General features: G+C 45.6%; 1 protein-coding gene across 4 annotated transcripts in view; it reads left to right on the plus strand.

Moving 5' to 3' along the window:
* NSD2 (nuclear receptor binding SET domain protein 2) overlaps positions 1–23,152 on the plus strand; it is an 86,895-nt gene that overhangs the window by 30,403 nt on the left and 33,340 nt on the right. For all 4 annotated transcript variants that reach the window (XM_078068296.1, XM_078068298.1, XM_078068295.1 and 1 more), the window contains 6 exons: positions 84–708; positions 3,586–3,748; positions 10,701–10,772; positions 13,234–13,400; positions 13,904–14,386; positions 22,474–22,618. In XM_078068296.1, coding sequence (XP_077924422.1) covers positions 172–708; positions 3,586–3,748; positions 10,701–10,772; positions 13,234–13,400; positions 13,904–14,386; positions 22,474–22,618 — 1,567 coding nt within the window. In that variant the 5' untranslated portion in view covers positions 84–171. The remainder of the gene's footprint in view (positions 1–83; positions 709–3,585; positions 3,749–10,700; positions 10,773–13,233; positions 13,401–13,903; positions 14,387–22,473; positions 22,619–23,152) is intronic.

Here is a 23,152-nt window from a genome sequence, read left to right on the forward strand (position 1 = left end):
ACAAAGGTGTAGAGGTGTTGGCATATTTGTGTTAGGTTTTAAACATAATGTTTCTTTTTATTTTTGTTTTTCTAATACTGTAGTGTTCTAAGAACGGAAGCATCTGGGCTGAATGGAATTTAGCATCAAAAAAGTCCTCTTTCTGTTCAGAAAGTTGTAAAGTACATAAAGATGAAGCAGGCACCAGAAATCCTTGGCAATACAAATGGAAAGACTCAGAACTGTGAAGTGAATCGTGAATGCTCTGTATTCCTCAGCAAAGCCCACCTCTCTACCAGTCTGCAGGAGGGGGTCATGCAAAAATTTAATGGCCATGATGCCCTTCCCTTTATTCCATCTGAGAAGCTGAAAGACCTAACTTCCCGTGTATTTAATGGAGAACCTGGTGCTCATGATGCCAAATTACGTTTTGAGTCCCAAGAAGGGAAAGGACTTGGGACACCGCCTAACACCACCCCTATCAAAAATGGCTCTCCGGAAATTAAGCTGAAGATCACCAAAACATACATGAATGGGAAACCTCTCTTTGAATCTTCAATTTGTGGTGACGGTGCTGCTGCTGTGTCCCAGTCAGAAGAAAATGGACAAAAACCAGAAAATAAGGCAAGAAGGAGCAGGAAGAGAAGCATAAAATATGACTCCTTACTGGAGCAGGGTCTTGTTGAAGCAGCACTGGTGTCCAAGATCTCAAGTCCCTCAGATAAAAAGGTACCTGTGAGGAGTTGTGGCCAGGGTAGGGTCGAGTGCAGCAGCTAGTTACCGTGAACTAAACCACGCGAGGGTGCCTCTGCGTGCGGGGTGGGGTGGAGGGGAGGAGAGGCCACCGTGCGTCTGCTCTCCAACTCTCCCTGTGTGCACACGGCCGACCGTGGGGCCTGGGCTGTGCCTGGGGCCCCACTTCAGGAAGCCCTGGCATTGCTTCCCTCAAGCCTCACGGCAGCCGGTTGAGCCAGTTGTGAGGCCTGGAGAGATTAACTAAGTGTTCAAGATTAAAATGGCTAAAGAGAGGTAAGACCAGTTTCTAAACCCCCGTCTGGCCAGTTCCAGAGCCCTTGACCTTTAGGCTGTGCTGTTTTCATGGATCTTCTCTCCGGAGACATTCTTTAGCCTAATTATGGAGGTGTGTTGGGATCTAGCATGGGGCTTCTTCAGTTTATACCATCTGAGGAGTGGGAAGCAGAGCTGTGTTGTACAAGTGCTCTTGTCCTTCCACTTGGTTCACTGTCCACTTGTCTCCTCTACCAGGTGGTCCAGCACGTGGTCTGCCCCCTTGATGGCTGGGGCTGTGTCTTACACCTTCACACGCTTGGTTCCTAGTGCAGAGCCCAGCACTTGAACACATCTGAGCAAGTGTTCACTCATCTAGCACTGGGTGGAAACCTCTAACTTATAATGAAGGAATGTAGTGGTTTATGTTCCTGTGTCTTTTTTTTTTTTTAAGATTTTATTTATTTATTTGACAGAGAGAGAGAGAGAGAGAGAGGGAACACAAGCAGGGGGAGTGGGAGAGGGAGAAGCAGGCTTCTCGCGGAGCAGGGAGCCCGATGGAGGGCTCGATCCCAGGACCCTGGGATCGTGACCTGAGCCGAAGGCAGATGCTTAACGACTGAGCCACCCTGGCGCCCCAATGTCCCTGTGTCTTAAAGTGGCACTCAGGATGGCGCACTACTTAAATGAGTATTAGCCATAGAAGAGAGCCGGGCAGCTTTGGCCTTGGCAGAAGGAGGTAGGGAGGGTGCCAGGAGCTGACGACAGTCTATATAGTCTGTATGAACAGAATCTGGAAGGTGCCTGGTGCCCACTGGTATTTAGTTGAAGCTCCAGGCTCACTTGCAGGGGTGGACAAAGGGAACCTGGAACTAGTTTGGGTTGGAATATTTAATCATCACCAAGGTTGGAATATTTAGTTTAAAATTACTGTTGAGGAATTTTCTTTACAATTTCCACAGATAAGAGGGGAAATGGCCACAGTTTCCTTGAAATCGTTAAAATAAAGATTTTTTAAAGGTTTAAAAAAAGTGTTTTAAGTGCTCAGGAGCTGTTTAGCTTTTGCTAATATAATTACAAGAGTGAATTTTTTATTTTTAAGTTTTATTTTTAAAATATTTTATTTATTTATTTGACAGAGTAAGAGAGAGGGAGAGAGAGAGAGCACAAGTAGGCAGAGCAGCAGCAGAGGCAGAGGGAGAAAGAGAAGCAGGCTCCCCACCGAGCAGGGAGCCCGATGCGGGACTCCATCCCAGGACCCTGGGACCATGACCTGAGCCGAAGGCAGACGCTTCACCGGCTGAGCCGCCCAGCCACCCCTACGACAGTGAATTTTTTAAAAGATCAGTTTAGTGAGCTGGGCTGCTACAGGGGTTTTTTGAAGTGCCCATGGTTGTGGGGGACCTCACTCTTTCATTGGGGAAGAGGCCGGTGCAAGTGATTCCTAGCTCTGCTGCTTGGTTTTATGAAAACATGGGTAAAATATCTGAATTTTGACTCTCCCTCTTCAGCGTGGGGGCGGTACTACTCATCCTCATGGGGCCGCCGTGTTGCTTAGATGACACAGGAATGTAAAGCTGGGCGCTTGCTGTGGGGGAGCCAGCTGGCATTTTTTTGAAAGTGTGTATGTGGCAGCTCTGGGCCCTTCCGACCATGCACACTGATCTTTTTAACAGCTAGTGAGATTTCAAAGCTGCTGTCCTTGGTTTACAGACAAGGAAACTGAAGCCCAACAAGTTCAGCAACTTGCCCAAGTATGTAGAGCTCTTATGGGAAAGCTCAGGAATTCACTCACACTCACGAGGAGACCAGGAGTCAAACTGACTGTGTGTGGGCTGTCAGTGGCCCTGGTCAGGTCTCCAGCTTCCTAAGTAACCTGTGTTCTGAGGTGGAGAAACTGAGGCTTAGAGCCCCAGGACTCAGATCACAAATGGAGCTGAGACTTGCTGCCAAGCCCTCCTGATGTCCTTGCCACTCTGGGTCCTTTCCTGCTGGGTGATGAACGTGCTCCAGAGAACTGACAAACACGTGGCTCGGGAGCGGGAGGGTGAGGATATGGATTTGATCCATGAACATTTTCCTTGACCAGGTGAATAAAGCACCATTAAAGACCATCAACCAGGCCATGGAAGTAGATTTATGTAGGGCTCTTCATAATGTTGAGTACCTACTGTGTGTGCTAGGCACTATGCTGATTCTTTAGCTAGGGCAAGGGACAATTTTGATGAAGTGATAGCAGGGGGAGCATGCTCCTTTTTTTTTTTTTTAAGATTTTATTTATTTGAGAGAAAGAGACTGAGAGCACAAGTTGGGGGGAAGGGGCAGAGGGAGAGGGAGAAGCAGACTCCCCGCTGAGCAGGGAGCCCAATGTGGGGTTTGATCCCAGGACTCTGAGGTCATGACCTGAGCTAAAGGCATATGCTTAAATCAACTGAGCCACCCAGGCGCCCCAAGCATGCTCTTTTTTTAGGTGCGTGTGTGTGTGTGTGTGTGTGTGTGTGTGTTTTAAACCTCTAGCCTGATTAATCTTTGGATAGAAGGCTGGATTTAGGGGTACTTATTGGATGTGTTAGTATGTCTTTTGTTGTTCATTTTCAGATTGCAGCTAAGAAAGAGTCCTGTCCAAATACTGGCAGAGACAAAGACCACCTGTTGAAATATAATGTCGGTGATTTGGTGTGGTCCAAAGTGTCCGGTTACCCTTGGTGGCCATGCATGGTTTCTGCTGATCCACTCCTTCACAACTATACCAAACTTAAAGGTATTGTGTTTTTGCACTGTTGTTTCATCTTTCTCTTTCTGCACTTAATCTTTCTAATGTCCAAACTTTTTTCTTACTCTTCCATAGCCCTACTATGGTTCTTTTTTATTTAAAAAAATTGTGCAAAAATACACATAACATAAACTCTACCATCTTGACCATTTTTAAGTGCACAGCTCAGTGGTATTAAACACATTCACATTGCTGAGTGGTCATCACCACCATCCATCCCAGGACTCACTCATCTTGTGAATCTGAACCTCGGTGTCCATTCAGGAATAACTCCCCGTTCTCGCTCCTCCCAGCACCTGGCACCCACTGTTCTATAGTCTGTCTACTTTCTGTAGTTTGGTTTGCAATTCCCTAAGGATTAGTGATGCTGAGCATCTTTTCTTGTGCTTATTGGCCATTTGTATGTCTCTGAAGAAATGTCTATCTAGTCCTTTGCCCATATGTGAATTGGATTTTGTTTTTTTGTTGTTGAATTTACAGTGGGTGGTTCATTTTTGCAACTTTAAAGTTAATAATTGGTTCAGATGTAACACACTGCCATTTCTTTTTATATCCAACTCAGATATGTACTTTATCTGATTGAATTAATATTAATATAGAAGTAGTCTTGGCTTTGTATTGCTTTTTAGGTTTTATGATAATTTATTGTTTAGATAAACAGTGATTGCTTATTTCAGCATGATTTTCAGAAATTATATTTTATACTAAGTTTGGGTTATAAAAATGTCCCAGTTTATTTTTTAGGCCTGTGGGAAGAAGGAAAAAACTAGAAATGATCTTCTTTGGCATCATGAAACTTGGGAATATAAATTGGTCTATGGAGCAGTTGAAGAACACATTAGGGATATAATATGTTATGATACAGATTAGAGCAGATGCAAATTTAAATATTAATTGGGGAGCTCACAAAACATAAAAGCTCGTGTGTTTTTGGAGGGAAAAATGAGTTCAGGTGGTTTGAGATTCTTCTAGAAAGTTCTTCCAGAGTAAAGTTTGAATTTAGTTTGAGGAAGGTGATAAATGGTGAGCACAGTGTTGGAGTTGAGCCAGGGTAGTGCCCAACTGACCTGTGCACCCTTCAGAATTGTGGGTGACTGGAGCTGTGGGCTGGGCCAGGCGGGCTTCCTGGCCTCTTGGTACTGCTGATCAGTCAGCCTTATATGGCTTCTTAGTGGTACGTGAGTACATGTCCCCTCCTGTTCTTTGGCTGGAGGCCTGAGCTCTCACAGGAGTGGCATTGCTGCTCCCACTACGAGTTGGGGTGCTGTTGGCTTGCTGTGTGAAGCAGATGGCTGCTGGGGATGGGGCACAGGGGTGCCTACCTGGCAAACAGACATGAGAGGGGGTGGGTTCAGAACAGAGAGGACCATGCTCGAGTCCTGAGTGCCTCTGAGTCCTGTCTAGCCTTCTTCCCCCGGGGGCTGGTTGGACTTTGCTTTGAGGCTCAGGAAAGCACATCTGCTTAGGACTTGTAGTGGCCAGAGAAGAACCTTTGGGCCGGCTTCAGCTCTGACTCCATGGAGGACCTTTGGCATCCTCAGCTTGCCAGAATTGGGGAGTCCCTTCCATGAGGCTTCAGGGACCCCAGGATGTACCCCAGAGGCATCTAGACTTGGTAGAGTATGAAAAAAACTATCAGTTGAGACAGAGGCTGGGCAGGCACACAGGTGTGCGCCTGAGGTGTTGCTGGTTCCTTCCCAGCTCTCTAAAACCACGCAGCAAAGCGAAGTAGAAGTCACGGTGGGCTTTATGACTTCACGCCACTGGTCTGCCTAGCACATCACAAGCAATTCCTTTTTAATGTCTGGGGGTTTTGACTTTGTTTATATGAAGCTCCCGGCATCTCAGACCTATGTGATTGAAGGGGTCTTTCGAATGTCTCTTGGTTCCGGCTCCTGGGATTAATTAATCTTAATTTCATTACATCTTTCCCCTGATTTAGAGCAAAATAATTCCTATAGTCTACAACAGCCTGTCTGAATGACATTCACTCCAGCACCATTTTTATTATCTCTCACTTCCTCCTCCTTTATTCTCTGGCCCTTACTCTTGCTTACAACATTGGAGCAGAGCATTATGCTCCCAGTGGAGGCATGGGCTCTGGAGTCAGCTTGCCAGGGTCTAACTCAACTGGTTGGTCTAGTAATGAACCGCTTAATTTCCTTAAGCCCCAATTTCCCTACATATGAAAAAGGAGGGTAATGATAATAACACTTGTTTGGAAAGGTCTTTGCGTGGTGAGTAGTGAGCATTCAGATGTTAGCACATGTTACTGTCCTCTTTTTTACTTGTAAACCGTGAATTTTTATCGTATCTATCCCCTTTCCCCTGGTCACCTCTAGGGCTCTTTCCTGAAAGCATTCCAGTTTGACCAGTTATTTCCCCTGCAGGATCCCAGTGTTGGATCATTTAATTTAGATAATTTTGTACCCATTCTTAGTGCCTTTATGTCGCCAGACATGCCCCAGCTTTCCCAGCAGTGCCAAGGGTTCACACTTCAGTTCCATCTTGTTGCTTGTTTGTTTGCTTTGTGAAAGCTTTTATTTATTGTTTGCTTATTTGTTTTTTACTTAAAAACTGTCCAAGCCCATGGTTCACAGTGGAACAGTACAGTGGACACCCATGAACCCTCACCTGTATTTGCAAACTTTAGCCTGCTCCATCTCTTTCTGAGTATGAACACTCCTTTGCCGACCCATGTGAATGGAGGCTGTAGGCCTCATGGTGCCTCACCCCTAGATGCGTTGGCAGGGATCTTCTGAGAACCAGGACAGCTTCCTGCCCAACTCAACACCCAGACACATGTAAGGAAACACTGCATCAGTGACACTGCCCCATCCTCGGGACCCTTGCTTAGACTTCCCCAGCAATCTTCAGTGTTTTCCCTGTGCCTGTTTTTTCTTCGCTCTGGATTGAAAAGGGTGCTTGCATTGCAGTTAGCTGTTCACTGTCCTATCTCTTTAGGCTCCTGCAGTCTAGACTGGCACTCCCTGCCCCCAGCACTCACTGCTCTAGTCTCTTGTGATCAGACTCAGGTCCGTAAGACCAGCCAGGTGTACCATGTAGGTGTTCTTGAGGGAAGGGGCTTGAGCTTGGCCCTTCACTGAATACCTGCCATCTTGCAGTGTGTTTCTGTAGGCAGTGTTTGGGGATGTAGGGGAGGGAGCACTTGTAATCACAAGCAAATCAACTTCAGAAGACTGGTAATGTGCATTTGATAAGTAGTTCAAAAGGAAGGGAACCAGGGTGAACACCCTCCAGCTGATAGGACATTCACGTGACCTTTGAAAAGAAAAGGGGTCAGAGGAAACTGTGAGAATGGGGGGTAGGGGGATGACAGAAGGACACATGTCTCAGTTGAATTTTATCAGGAGCTCTTGGTGTCAGCTGTCCCACTTCCCAGTAGGTGGTGGCCAACAAAACTCTCCAGTGGAAAATACAGTCCTTTTTTTTTTGTCATTAGTGAGTGATCTGTGGCCATGTTTGGAGATTAGTTTCCCCTGCCAGTCTTTCCTCATGGTCTTAGCATTCCTTTATGATCCAGTGGCTTATAAAATGGTAACTGTCCATTTTTATCATGCTTTCTGTGTTTAATTAACTGGCATTTTTCTGTGTAAATGAGCTTCCTCTTAAAAATTTAGTTATATAGTATAGTCCTTACTCTTTAAAAATTTTTTTTTATTTAAATTCAATTTAATTAATATGGTAATATATTATTAGTTTCAGAGGTAGAATTTAGTAATTCATCAGTTGCATATAACACTCAGTGCTCATTACATCAAGCGCCTTCCTTAATGCCCATCACCCAGTTACCCCCTTCCCCCAGTCCTTTTCCTCCCTCCCCCCCCACTCCCTCCCTCCCTCCCTTCCTTCTTTCCTTTCTTTCTTTAGATTTCATTTATTTATGAGAGAGAGAGAGAGAGGGAGCACAAGCGAGGTGAGGGGCAAAGGGAGAAACAGACTCCCCGCTGAGCAGGGAGCCTGATGCAGGACTCAATCCCAGGACTCCAGGATCATGATCCGAGCCGAAGGCAGGTGCTTAACCTGCTGAGCCACCCAGGTGCCCCAGTTCTTACTCTTTCTAATGCTCAAATTGCCCCAAATTTAACCAGCAGGAGTCCCATTAAGTCCCTTTCAGCAGTGTCCTTTTGACATGTCTCAGTCAGCCTTTGAGCACTTCTTACATGTGGCCCAACAAGATGTTCCATGCTCATTTTATACTTTGTTTGCCCTAGTCATGGAATCAGCCAGTTTCTTGAAGAAAACTTGGGTCTTTTTAGAAGACAGTGGTGTAGGGGCGCCTGGGTGGCTTAGATGGTTAAGTGTCTGCCTTCAGCTCAGGTCATAATCCCAGGGGCCTGCTCAGTGGAGAGCCTGCTTCTCCCTCTCCTTCTACTGCTCCCCCTGCTTGTGCTCTCTTGCTCTCTCTGTCAATTAAATAAATAAAATCTTAAAAAAAAAAAAAAAAAGACAGTGGTGTGTAGAAGCCCAGATCTGGGTGCCAGTTGTGTTCAGTGCTATGAGAGACAGAGAATTCACCAGGGATGTGTGAGGTAGGACTCCAGGCAGTACTGAGATCTGGCTCCAAGTAGAACTTTGGGTCCATTTATGATTCCTGAACACTTGGCATGCAGAAACTCCATGGTGGGAGTAACATGGTGAGTAATGGGTATACTTTGGGGGTTTAGGCGTCCTTGTTGGGGAAGGACTAGGGACCTGAAGAAGGGGTGGCTTCTGGCATGGATCTGGCTGAGCATGGGGGTCTTGTGAAGCAGGTTTTTCTTTCTTTTTTTTTTTTCCTGTGAGATGCAACTCCCTCACCTTACCCCCATCCCCATGCCAAATTTTATTTCCTTCTTTATTTTTGTGTATGTAAACCTTTTTCTCCCACTTACCGTGCTTGGATTTATAGATGTGCTTGAATTTGGATCTTAGTAATGCACTCAGATTTTAAAAATTGAAGTATAATGTACGTGCAGAAGGGAATACAACTCATAAGCTGCAGCTCAGTCCACACTCTTTTGAAAGTTCAAATTTCCTTTGAAAAGCTAAATGAATGAAAGTTTTAGTAGCATTTTTGTGATATATGGCAGTATAACTTGTCTTGCCTACTATCTACAAGGGCATCCAGATCGATGAGCAGCTTTGAGGCCTGACTCTTTAAGTTGGGAACAGAAAATAAATGTTTGTCTTAGACACTGTACTGTGAAGAGAACGGAATTCTGTCGCACCCAGAGCTGCGCCATCTTCTCGGCACACCTCTACCCCACTAGCCTTCTCATCAGATAACTGGGGTCAGGAGTCGAGTGATTATCTGTTGTGGAGAATTCTGTTGTCAACTTTTTCTGTTATGGAAGGGAAACCTCACTGCTTTATTTCTAAATTCCAGCATTTTCTAAAAATATAGGTAATCTGGCTTTCTCGTATCTTGGGTTATTTTATAGTATAATCTCCTTACTGATTTTTTCTTTTTTGCTTGTTCTCTCAGTTACTAAGAGAGGTGTGTTAAAATCATCCACTGTGATAGTGAATGTGCCTTTTTTTATTTGCAATTTTGTCAGTTTCTGCTTTACCTATTTTGGTGCTCCAGTGCCCCCCAGGGACTAAACCAGGAAATTCAGGCATGGTGATGCTTGTCCTTTATTTCCTGTAGAATTTTGTGGTGTCATGTCCTTGTGATTTTGTCCCTGTGCTCTATTCTTGCTTCTGTAGGCACTTGTCTGCATTTTTTTTTATGGCTTCTCTTCCTCCCTAGAGCTTCAGTTCCAAAGCAGCCTGTCTCTTTGTGGAGTCCATTCTGCATGCATGGGTGACTGCTGTTAATTCAAAGGATTCTATAGAATCTGGAGAGACTCCGGCTCAGTCTGGCCCAGAGGGTCAGGGACCACCTTAAGTCCACTGGGCCATTATGGGGAGGAAAGGATTGTAATGCAAAATTAGGTACCTGGGCTATTGGTGGAGGACAGGTTCTCTTAGAAGGGATTCTAGGTAGGGGGAGTCAATGACAGGTGTTTTTGTACCAACCATGATTGATGAACATCAGAAATCACAGGAAGAAATAATTACTAATAAATGGTGGGACAACTGGTAGATATTCACCTCTCAACTTGAACCAGAGAAATTCATATGGATTAAAGAAACCCATAAAAAAGGGGAAAATTTGGGTTATATTGTTACCAAGTTTCTAGATAGGAAAGAACTTCGAAACTAATTACATTTATTTTACAAACTTGGGATCAGACTATAGTATTCTTCTCTGCTTTTTTTCACCTGACCTGTAAAGAGCATTTTTTCTGTGTAATTATTTATAAAAAATAATGTAAGTTCATATTATTTCATCATATGCACTGTGACAGATTTTCTTCATTATGCAAATGCTGTGACATATGTTTATAGTCCTTTTCATGACCAAGGAAAGTTCTTTCAGAGTATTAAAGTAATGGAAGAAGTCACAAATCCCTTAACATATTTTTGAATCTCACCTATTGTAAAATCAAAGAAGTATACACACTTAAAAACAGCCCGAATTCTATTGAGAGGCTAGTAGTGAACTTAGAGCTAATTATTTTTAACTCTTTCAACATTTTCTTCTAGTTTTAATTACTATCTTTTGATTTATCATTTAGATATTTTCTGTTGATTTTCTATTATGGAAAATGAAGACTGCTCTCTTCAGTCATTTCTTCTTTTCTTCCCATCCTCTGTTCTTTGGTGTTTTTTGTTTTAATTTTTAGCCTACCAGCCACTGCAGGGGGCAAATTAACTCACTGTTTTTATTACATCAAACATAAATGTTTACATAATTTTGACTATGTAAATATCATTCAGTGAAAAGCAAATTGTGTTCTGTAATTGCATTTTCTTTTTTGTACAACTTTTTGTTTTTCTTGGAGTTAATTATTGCCTTTCTTTCTTTCTTTCTTCTTCTTTTTTTTAATAGGCTCTACACCCAATGTGGGGCTTGGACCCACGACCCCGAGATCAAGAGTCCCATGCTCCACTGATGAGCCAGGCAGGCACCCCTGCTTTTCTTTTTAAAATCATATACTTTGCTATATAAGGCTATACAGCCTTATTATTATTATTTTTTTTTTTTTTTTTCAAATATTCATTTCTCTGTCCCTGAAACTCATCCTATTATATAGTTTCTCCTTTTGGGGGAAAAAGTGAAAACCTGTGTGTGATTATCATTTTCCTTTTCTGCTCCTTAGATCTCATCTTTAAAAAAAAAAAAAAGATTACTTATTTATTTAGAGTGTGTGTGTGCGTGAGCAGGGGGAGGGGTAGGAGTAGAGGGAGAGAGAATCTCAAGCAGCTTCTGTGCTGAGCCTCTGAGCGCAGAGCATGGAGCTCGCTGTAGAGCTTGATCCCAGGACCCCAAGATCATGACCTAAGCTGAAATCAAGAGTCAGACATTTAACCAACTGAGCCACCCAGGCACCCTTTGGATCTCATCTTTTAATCCGCTTTCCCTGCTGCTCAGATTTTCTTTTGGTATGGAAGAGTTCTTTTATCTTTTCTTCCCCTGGAGTTCTCTCCTGGAATCTTCCATTTTCATGCTTCAATCTGTATTGCTGGCACTCTTAACCTTTTGCATAGTAGTAATCTTAGACTTTATTTTAAGATGCTTTCCTGAGTTATATGCGTTGTTTTCTGTGGCTCCACACTGTGCTCACTTTTGGTCAGTTTTCCTTTTTTGCTAGAGTATATTTTTGGGGTTCTAAGAAAGTGTGTATGAGAGGTAAATTTGATTCCCTGTCATTCGGAGGATGCTACTTCTGTGTTTTCACACTTGATTGATGGTTTGGCTCAGTATAGAATTTTATGTTGAAAATAATTCTTTTCAGAATTTTGAAGGTATTACAGCATTTCCCTCTAGCATCCGGGGCTGCTCTTGAAGTACCTTGTTATTCTACTTTTTATTCCATTAACGCGGAAGCTGCCCTTGTCCCCTCCCCCAACACCTTAAATGTCAGAAAGATGTGCATTGGTATGGGTATTGGATGAGGCACTTAGGATTGTTTTAGTTCTGAGATATGGTCTTGTGTTCATTCTTTGACAGCTTTCTCTGTTTCTCTCTCTAGAAGAACAGTTATTTGGGTATGGTACTTCCTGGATTGATCCTATAGGTTTCTTATGGGAGTAGATGTTTTTCACCTTATTTTTCTTTCTGGGAGATTTCTTAACTTACCTTCCAAGCTTTCTTGCTGATTTTTTTTTCGTAATTGTATTTTAAAGTTTCCAGTAGCTCTTTTTCTTCTCTTTTCATAGCAAACTAGACTTTTTCTTTGTCAGGTGTCCTCTCTTCCTGGTGTTTTGTGTGTGTGGCCTTGCAGAGACTGCTTATTTCTATGTGTCTTGGACTCATTTTTGCTGGGGGCTTCCCTGGGTCCTGGGGGTCCTTGACGCTGCATTTGTGTTTGAGAGGGTACCACTCAGAGCTGCTGCAGCCTGTATGTGGGGAGACTGTTAGCTTATTTTAGAGGGGCCAGCTGGTCGTTGTCCATTTAGTTGGGAGGATCTCCAGAAGACTCAATGGAGAGGTTTTTCCTCTTGGATGTGTTGGTTCTTTAGGAAGTGTTCTTGGATTTCTTGTGACCGGCATTCTCTATGAAGGAGCAGGGGCTGGTAGTCCTCCTATGGAGATCCCCTTTTCTTGTTCCACTTGGTACAGAGATCTGACTTCTAACGCGGGGCTTGAACTCATGCCCTGAGATCAAGACCTGAGCTGAGCTCAGGAGTCGGATGCTTAACTGACTGAGCCACCCAGGCATACCGAAATCTGACCTTTTAACCAGCTTGCTTGTTTTCAACCTCACTCTTCCTCAGCCGAAAATGGCATCTCCTCTCTTGGATTTTGGGATCAAGTGTCTCTTTCCTCACCCACCTCCCTTCTGGCTGCACTGTAGGATGTGGCTTCTTCCTTTATTCTAAGAAGAACAGCAGTAGACATCTGAGGGGTTACCCTGTGACCTCATGGCTGCCCTCAGGGGTCAGTGGTGCCCTAATTCCCCCTGTGAACATTGTGAGTGAGTAGCCAGCCCAAGGTTGCCCAGCTGGTAGGTGGTGAGGTTGGGATTTGAACTCAGGCTGTCTGACACCAGTCTCTGTCCCTTCATTGCTGCACAGGCCCCTCTCTGTTGAATGGCCCTTTTGCTGCTGTTGTCTCTTGGCCTTCTCTATTTGGTAATCTTTTTAAGTGGATCTTGGAAGGAAGGAGATGTCCACTTTCTTTCCTAGTTTAATTTGAATCTTATCTGAGTCCCTCATAAATGCGTTTCCTTTCTCTTTGACATGGAGCATGGTGGGGATGAAGAGAGTGGGACTGTTTTCGAGGTTAGCAGACTCAAGCAGCACCAGATAAAACGACCTCAAAGCAGCTTCCAGCTTCATATCAGTAATTATTAATAGACTTGCCTAATTTCATCCGAAATTCTAACTTTCAAGTTCTAACATTTTATTTTAAAAACTAGGTCAGAAAAAGAGTGCACGCCAGTATCACGTACAGTTCTTTGGTGATGCCCCAGAAAGAGCTTGGATATTTGAGAAGAGCCTTGTAGCTTTTGAAGGAGAAGGACAGTTTGAAAAATTATGCCAGGAAAGTGCCAAGCAGGCACCCACGAAAGCTGAGAAGATTAAGGTGATAGATGTTCCTTAAGTATAATTTTAGACCAAAACTTTAATTTTTATTCTTATTTATCTTTTTTGAAATTACGGTTGCTTGATTTATTATAATGGCTTATGTCTGTCGTTGTTTAACTTTGCCCAAGTACACTCTGTTACAAAACATGACAAGTTTCCTTAGGAACAGTTTATTCGTTTTACCCATTTGATGATAGAGATAATTTGTTTTATAACTTTTATTCTTTCTGTATATATAAAAATATAAAAAATGTTATATATAATATATATTATGTGATATACATATTACATTAGTTAAATGTGATTGGAATTGACTTCCTGTTTAAAGAAATAGTAGTTATTATATTGGGCTGATTTCTGTCTAAAACCTTCAAGTTAATTGGTTTTTATAGTTTTTGATTTCTAAATTTATCTGGAATTATAAAAGTATCCTTTTTTTAAAGTGGGTTACTTTTTTGTTTGTATAATGAAACTTACAATGTCTTATGTTTTTCTTTTCAGCTGTTGAAACCTATTTCAGGGAAATTGAGGGCCCAGTGGGAAATGGGCATCGTTCAAGCAGAAGAAGCTGCAAGCATGTCGGTAGAGGAGCGGAGAGCTAAGTTCACTTTCCTCTACGTGGGGGACCAGCTTCATCTCAACCCTCACGTAGCTAAGGAGGCAAGCATTGCTGTGGAGTCTCCGGGACAAATGGTAGAATCCTCAGGAGTCATTGAAGAAGCTGCTGATAACCCCAAGTCCATGAGAGAAGAGGGCGTTCCCATCAAGAGAAGGCGGAGAGCCAAGCTGTCTAGCTCTGCCGAAAACCAAGAAAGTGACCCTGGGACGGTAAAGAGTACTCCTCAGAAGATGGCAGAAGCCGATCCCAAGAGAGGAGTAGGGTCTCCTCCTGGAAGGAAGAAGACCACGGCCTCTGCTCCACGAAGCAGGAAGGGAGATGCGGCATCCCAGTTTTTGGTTTTCTGTCAGAAGCACAGGGATGAGGTGGGTACTGTGATGGGTTCTCAGGTGTTGTGTATTTATTCTGGGGAGTTCCTGAATTTGAGGAACATCCCTTCAATGCTCTTTCTCTGTTTCTCAGCATTATCAGCAGTCTGTAGTGAGCCTGGCAGAGTTTTTCGATCTAATAGATAAGTATTGTTAGAGAGCAGCCATTTTCACCCTTGGGGGCAAAGATGCTTGCCTCTGCACTCTTGGTTACGAAAATGTCTCTCCCATTGTGGGTGAGAAGATACCAGGGACAGGGATATATCAACGATGAAAGCATTTGAACACTTTCCTTAATTGTCATCGTAGAATATGGCATCTGTTAGTACGTTGTAAAGCTTGATTGTAAAGAACTGAAGGGATTAAGCGCCTGTTTTTTTTGTTATGTTCAATAGTACTTGAAGTGAGTGGGTCGGTAGGGCTTTTCTCAGTAATGTAAAGTTGGTGTAATGTGAGAAAATCTAGTATGTGATTCACTGTGTTGCAGATTAAATGATCCTCTCAGTAGATGAAGAAAAGGCAATTTGATAAATTTCATTGCTCTTTGATACGAAGTTAGCAAGCCAGAATTGGAAGGTGACTTCCTTAATCTCTTGAAGAATATCAATCAGAAACTTTCAGTAAGCATCATACTAGTTTACTAATAAAACTTTAGAAGCATTCTCTTTAAAATTGTGAACAAGACTAGATGCCTTTCTTTAACTGCTTACCTTAAGTGTTGTAGAGAAAATACTAGCCAGTACAGTAAGGTAAGGGAAAGGAATGAAAAAGGCATAATTGTAAAGGAAGAAATAAAGCTGCCGTTGTTTGCAGAGGTCTGTGTGGAAAACTTAAGAGAATCTACAGAAAATATTTAGAATTAATAAGAGTTCACTAGGACTGGTGGATGTAAGATCAGTATACAAGAACAGCAGCAAAGAGGAAACGTAGTATTAAGACAGATACCATTTGGGGCGCCTGGCTGGCTCAGTTGGTAGAGCATGTGACTCTTGATCTCGGAGTTATGAGTTTGAGCCCCACTTAAAAATAAAATCTTAAGGAAAAAAAAAAAGACATACCATTTATGAGTGCAGCAAAAAATAAGGTACCAAGAAATAAATATAACACAATATGTATAACTTTGGAGAAAAATAATGCTTGGTGCTTTAGCGGACCTAAATAAACAGACATGTTAATGGATAGGAAGGTTCAGTATTCTGAAGTTGAAGTTGTCAATTCTCCTTATATTAAACTATAAATTTTGTATAATCCTAATAAAGCTCCCAATAGGAATTTCTTTGCACTTTTTAAGTGGATGATAAACAGCCTCATTCTGAAGACTTGCCCTGTCCCATAGGAAGTTCTGTTGCTAGAAGCAGGGATGTTTGTGCCTCGGATGTTCAGGGCAGTGGCAGCACCCCGAGTAGAGCCCGGAAGCAGACTCTGGAGCATGTGGAAGCGATGGGAAAGGGGTGCAGACAGCTGGACAGGCTGGCTGCTCAGGATGGGCACTGGGACCACCCCAGTGGTTTCACAGCTCAGCTCCTGTGGAACAGCTTTGTGCTTTGGGAGAGGGGAGGATTTCTTAAGCCAAACTGCTCATAGATGGTTGAGGAGCTATGAAAGTGTATGTGCCAAGGACACCATGAACACGATGAAAGGATGAATGGTGTGTACAAGCTCAAATGATCCTGAAGGCTGTGAAAATGGCAATTTCTAGAAAAGTCTGGACAGCCAGTGCATCCGTGAAGAGATGCTGCTCAGCCCATTGGCAGCCAGGGTGCTGCAGATGATAATTGTGATGAGGGTGGTCTCCCCAGCCCCCAGGTGAGCAGCACAAGCCAGTGCCTCAGGAATGCTGAGCAGCAGTGAGAACCCCCATCCTTTCTTCCACCTGGTTTCAAGAGAAATTAGGCAACATATAGTGGAATTGAAGATGCGTGTTTTTTATGTATTATGATGTCACGCCCAGGTATTTGGCCCTTGGCGCCCAAGGAGACGGCACAGTGCTCGAAGCTGGAAGGCTGTGAAAGGAGCGATAGCGGTGCTGTGCCCCTACAGCAGGACTCCGGGCACCAGTGCCGTGAGCCCACTGGCGGTCCGGGGGAGGGCAGTGTGCTGACGGCTGTGCACACCCCATCCCGTTCTGTGAAGTGTGAGAAGTGTAGCATGGCCACCTGTTTACCACCTGTCTACCTACATCCATCCCAGAAGAGTAGACGTGTAGCTGTGAACGTGTGTCCTCTGTTTCAGAGCTGAGACGTCTTCCCAGGGAAGGTGGAGGAGCCGTGGCCACTGCCGGGTTTGAAACCATGCAGAGCACTGAGCAGTGTGAGCAGCTACCACACCGGGCCTGCTGCCGGCCAGGGGCTCCAGTGGCACGCTCTGAATGTGCACTCCCATGTCGACAGCGGATGCCTATCGTGGTTGCTGGAGAGCTGCATGCTCTGGGACAGCCAGCTGCGCTCCAGCCTGTTCCTAGTCTGTTTCTCCATGGTCTCTCCACTCATTTGAAATTATGAGAGAAAAGTGGGTGCCTGAGAATTCAAGCCACTTTACAAAGACCACCCTTTTTGCTTTTGGGGACCCAAATCGCTCTCAGATGGCCTTTCTAGTACTAAGAAATGTGCCAAGAACAAACAGAAGCCTGTCACTCCGGACACTGCTGACAGGCTGTGGCCTGAAGGCTGACACATGGGTGAGGTGCTCTGCCCTCAAGGAGCCGTGCCTCTGCTCTGGAGCTCTCTGGCCCTGAGCGCCCTCCAGAGCCCGTTCTGTACAGCGTGGCCATTGGCATCCTGCTACATGCAACAACCAAACTGAAGGTGTACAGTTAAAATTCAGTTCTGCATTAAAGACAGGTGCTCTGCCCTGCTCTTCCCTGCTTGTACCCAGTCTCTGTAGGGCTGAGGGGCAGTGTGAGGCCCATGGGCCCCCTCCCTCCCAGCTGGGCTCAGGTGCTAGTTGATTTTGAGTAATTATGTGTTGTCAGAAGAGTGATGATGGCAGGATGCTCTTTAACTGGTTCAGTTACTTTGTTTTTATTACAAGTGTGTATGTGCTGGTTCTGTAATAAGTAATCCTAGACTCCAGTTGAGAATAATCTGGGTCTTTCTAGGTTGTATTTTCCTTTTGGGAGGTAGTGGTGACTCCGAGGATGTTTTTGTTTGGTTGATTGATTAATCAATGCCCAACTCTTGAGGAACAGCATTGGATGGAGACTTCCCTCTGCTTTCTGGACCCCCCTTTTCTAGGGTCACTAGATAGAAGACTATGACTATCAAGGACATTTGGCTGCCACTTGACTTTTTTTTGAGGTCCAGCTTCTTGCAAATGAAGGAAAGTGTTATGCTTTGTGAAATGTATTGAGTTCTTCATTAACATGTTTTGCTTGTTCATCTTTGTCCATCGGGCTCAGCTTAGATGTGCAGCTCACAAGTGTGTTCTGTGGTGTTCTGGAATATAGTTAGAGGGGCTGCAGGTGGGGCAATGAGTTTGCTGGAAGACAATGTCCACAGTGGGATGTAGGCCCACTGATGAGGACCTGGGTGGGACGAGGGTGGGGGGGGACTCTGTTTGCAGGCAAGGAGACGAGAGCAGCAGCTGGGGGATCCCCACTGTGATGAACAGCGCAGGAAGAATTTACTGAAGGCTTCAAGCGTCAGTAGCAATGTCATTGACTACTGATGTGTGTGGTCTCCGTTTCCCATTTTTAAAGAATCTTTTCCACCTTCTCTGATCCTAATTTTTACAGATGCATTAGAGTTGAACCATGCAATATGTCTCCATTCTTTGTATATATATTCGTGTCAGTTATGTAGTGTTGCATAACACATGACCTCAAAACTAAGTGCCTTAAAACAACAACACACATGGACTCTTGGACAGTTTCTGTGGGTCAGGAATTGGGGAGCAGCTTAGCTGGGTGGTTCTGACTCAGAATGTCCCATGAGGTCCCAGTTGAGATGTTGGCTGGGGCTGCATCGTCTAAAAGCTTGACTGGGGCTGGAGGGTCTTCTTCCGAGGTGCTGTCCTGCTGTTGCCTGTGGGAGGCCTCATCGTGTGGTCCTCTGCATGGGGTGGCTGGGTGTCCTCATAGCACAGAGGCTGGCTTCTCATGGAGCAGGTGATCCGAGAGAGGGCAGGATGAGGTCTTACGAAGTCTTAGACCTGACAAACTGTATGCCACCGCTTCTACACTGTGCATTGGCTACACTGGCCAGTGCTGTTCAGTAGGGAGGCAGGAGTACCAGGAGTTGAGGTGTGAGCTGTAGGGGACTGTAGCCATCTCAGAAGTCTAAAAGGCGCACAGAGCTCTCAAAGGATGTGTGAGGCGACAGGTGGGCTGAGGGCAGGGAGTGCAATCTCTGAGGAGCGCTCTGAATCTTTGTAGTGGTAACAGTTCAATCAGCACAGTGTGTGAGCTTGTGGGTATTTGGTTTTCCATATTTTTTTGTATGTCTGAGATAGTTTATTAAAAATCGGGGCACCTGGGTGGCTCAGTCGGTTAAGCGCCCGCCTTTGGCTCAGGTCGTGATCTCAGGGTCCTGGGATCGAGCCCTGCATCGGGCTCTCTGCTCAGCGGGAAGTCTGCTTCTCCCTCTCCCTCTGTGCTCATGCGCTCTCTCTCTCTCTCTCTCTCTTTTTCTCTTTCTCAAATAAATAAAATCTTAAAAAAATATATATGGTTGGGGCGCCTGGGTGACTCAGTCAGTTGAGTGTCCCAATCCCAACTCTTGGATTTGGCTTAGGTCAGGATCTCAGGGTCCTGAGATGGAGTCCCGCGTCGGGCTCTGCACTCAGTGAGGGGTCTACTTGAAGATTCTCTCTCCTTCTCCCTCTACCCCCGCCCCTGCTTGCACACATGCTCTCTTTCTCTGTCTCTCAAATAAATAAATCTTTTTTAAAAAAAGATTTATTTATTTATTCATTTATGTATTTATTTATTTATTTGACAGAACAAGCGAGAGCACAAGTCGGGTCCGGGAGGGACAGAGGGAGAAGCCAACTCCCTGCTGAGCAGGGAGCCTGACGCGGGGCTCCATCCCAGGACCCTGGGATCATGACCTGAGCTGAAGGCAGACGCTTAACAACTGAGCCACCCAGGCGCCCCACAAATAAATAAATTTTTAAAAAAATATGGAAGTAGCCACTACTGAGTGCTTACCATCTGTAAGATACATTGCAGTATGTTACTGTGAAAAATTATATTCAATTCTCATAAAGGCCTTTTGAGGTTGGCGTAAACTATCCCTGTCTTACAGCTAGCCACCCTGAACTCAGATATGTAAAGTGACTCTCCTTTACCAGTAGGAGGACACAGGCAGGAAGAAGGACTGGGACTTGGCCCGAATAATCACGTGTGTGTGCGTGGTCACGCACGAGCACACACAGAACATGTAAGCATTGTACTGCACTGCTTCGCTGATGAAACCCATCAACTTCAGTGAGCAGCCAGTGCCTTATTAACCTAAAATGAAGATGGAGATACTCTGCGCCCCCACTGGAGTACACAGTATATGGTTAGGGATGAAAAATAAGCAGATGGTCCTCCAGAAGGTGAGCACTGTGGGTGGGATGGTGACTGCTGTGACCTTTTTATTTTCTGTCCCTAGCACAGAATGTTCCTTGAATGAATGAGTGAGTGAGTAAATATAGCATTGTAGCTGAAATTAAAAGGGTGATCTGAAGTCAGCCTGGTGGAAGAGAATGTTTCAGGGGGAGATGGAGCCTGCTGCCATTGTGCCCCTGAGTGCAGAGTTGTTCCGGGAGTGATGAAAGTGGGGTGAGGATGGGTTCCAGGTTATGGGGGGCCATGGAAGATATTGCCAAGTGGCAGGGACCCTACCCTACATGTGGGCTGGGCTGTGGTCCCTCTGGTTGCAAGGAGGGAGACCTTTTAGGATGCGAATGTCAGCAGGTAAATGGATAGGACTGAAAGCCAGCAGACTGGTTGCTGAAACCATAGCCATCTCGATGGGGTGGATACAAAGATGTTCAGGAGTGGAGCTGGCCAGCCTGGCATGGATTTAGGTGCAAGGGGAAGGGGGCTTCAAGGAGGATTCAGGAGTCCTGTTTGATGAAGCAGCTGTGAACACTGCTGGGATTCATTCTGTTTGAGGATATTGTACTCAGGGGTGGGTGACCAAGGAGGGTGGTGGGTCCACAGATGCATGTGCTAATCTTGAGGAATCTTTAAGTGGAGAGTTCCAGAAGGCAATTGTCCTGTGACTTTGAACTCTGCACAGAAACCTTTGTTGCATGAACGTCTGAGACCTTTGATGCTTGAAATGTTGGAGCTGCTGAGCTCACCCTCCTGAAGGATGGGCAGGCAGGACAGAATCCTGCTGGGCCAAGAGGTGAGGATGCCCTGCCCCAAGATGAGAGGAGGAAGCAGGTGTGTGTGGGGCTGGGACTGCCGAGGCAGGGGCAAGGTGGGAATGGTGACAGTTCACAAGGGACACCGAGGAGAACACCTGGTGGAACTCTGGAGCCCAGAGCTGGACTTTGAATTGCAGAAGGCGTTCTCGGGCTGTGAGGACACCGAAGGGCAGGATGATTGGGTAGGTGGTTGTTGATCCACATCTGAAAATGCACATGCTCTGAGATGCGAGGGTGGGTGGAAGTTGGTGGTGTGCCAGCGTCCATCAGGGCCAGGGAGGACACGATGAGGTGTGGGGGACACGGGAGGCTGTAGGAAGCCGTCTGCAGTGACCCATGTTGTGAGTGGGGGTTTGCATTTTGGGGCAGAGGTTACCTCCGTTTGTTGGGCAGGTGGTGGATCTAGGTGGTAATAGTGACCAGCAGGATTAACTCGTTGATCCCTTATCACTGCCAGGTGAAGTGTTAGCAGCCCCACATCACAGAGGGGGAGACACCTTCACTTACCCAAGTTCACAGAGCTGCCACGTGGGGGAGCCGCATGCGAATCTGGGGTCTGGCTCCAAAGCGTGCTGGCTAGTGCTCAGAATGAGGCAGCAGACCTTTCCGAGAGGGCCTCCGGGGCAGTTGAGGCCTGTGTCCGCTCAGCTCTGCTCTTGTAGCAGGAGAGCAGCCCCAGAAGACAGCTGAAGGGGTGCCTGTGGCTGCTTCCCGTAAACTCTCTGCGAACGCGGAGGCTTGAATTTCCTGTAATTTGTATGTGCTAGGAAATATTCTTCTGACTTTTTTTTTCAACCGTTTAAGAATGTAAAATCAATTCTTAGTTCATGGACCATATAAAAACAGGAGGTGGGGCGGGTTTGGCTTGCCAGCCATCGTTTGTCCACCTCTGTGCCCCTGGTGTTGATAGCTCTCAGGCTTGGTGCACATGAGAGCCCCCGAGAGTCTTGAAAACACTGATGCCAGACCCAGAGAATGAACTGGCCTTGGGTGGGACCTGAACACCAGAGGCTTTAAAACTTCTCTGGTTGTTAGTGTGCAGACAAGGCTGTGGGCCCGTGGATCATCTGCAGACCTTGGGAAAATGCAGGTTCCTGGTTGGCAAGTCTGGGGTGGGGCCTGAGGTCCTCGTTTCTAGCATGCTTCCGGGGTGCTCATGCTGGCAGTCCCAGCATGGCTGGAGGGCCATGCAGGGGGCTTGTCTCTGCGTGCTGGCCTGCACCGTGAGGCATCATGGTGTGCTCCTTGGCCTGCCATCTATGCCATCCTTCCAGAGCATGTACCTGAGAGCTGCAGGGTGTATGCTATAGCAAATGAGAAAGCCAAGCTAAGACTTCACCCCTGTGTTGACAGGTAGTGTTTCCATGGCACTTGTCCTACCACTGATTTTTCAAGGATGTCTAGATAATTGTAACTTACTAGTAATAATTTAGTGATTTTGGAAAAGTGTATTTTTTCCTCTTACCATTTATTGTTTCCTCCCTTGACATAAATACAGTTGAATTCTTTTCACCAGCACTGCTTTTATTTATGAGCTTTCAATGGGTTATAGCATCAGATAATCACTAATTTTCTTTGAAGCTTTTGTGGGGCATTGTCCCGTGATGGAATAAATACACCACATGCTGAGTTCCCAAGGGCTGTGCATTGGATTTTGTGCAAAACAAAACCCAGGTGAGTTGTAGGTATGTGGCCTTCTGACCCCACCTTTCCTGTGTCCACAGGTTGTTGCTGAGCACCCAGACGCCTCAGGTGAGGAGATTGAAGAGCTGCTTGGATCCCAGTGGGACATGCTCAACGAGAAACAGAAAGCGCGCTATAACACAAAGTTTGCCCTAGTGGCCTCTTCCCAGTCTGAAGAAGACTCTGGTAAACGTAAAGCTGTACTAGTGTACTCTGCTTAGTTGTGATGTGTGTGTCGTGTAGCCAGCTGAGCTCCGGTCTGGGAACTGTAGGGAAGCGTGGCCGCTCCCCCCAGCTCTGACCCCTGGTGCTCGTGCCAGCAACCAGAGTGCGTGTGGTCACAATAAAGCAACCTCTGCTGTCTGCATTTTCTCCCTCGTTGTCATGAGAGCTGCTCAGTGTGATCCTCTGTCTGGCCTGTGAGCCCAAGTGGAGCGGGCACTCTAGCCTTTGCAGCCGATGGGGTGGTGTGAGGGGGGACACAAGAAGGAAAGGAGCCTAGGCGGTCTCTAGGACTCCAGGCTTACATGATGTGGTCGGGTCAGACTGCAGGCACGTGGCCCCGCGGGGATGCCCTCCCGGCAGGAACTATGCCTGCACCTCAGGAGGTTCTCACCTCTGCAGGTGGGGGGCTCTGGACCTGGGAGCAGGGAGGGCGTTCCTGGCCTGTTTGCTTGAGAGCTCACAGGGTGAGGAAGGTGACTGTGGACTGACCTTAAA

The sequence above is a fragment of the Halichoerus grypus genome, chromosome 3 (genome assembly GCF_964656455.1).
Source record: "Halichoerus grypus chromosome 3, mHalGry1.hap1.1, whole genome shotgun sequence".
Classification (NCBI taxonomy): domain Eukaryota; kingdom Metazoa; phylum Chordata; class Mammalia; order Carnivora; family Phocidae; genus Halichoerus; species Halichoerus grypus.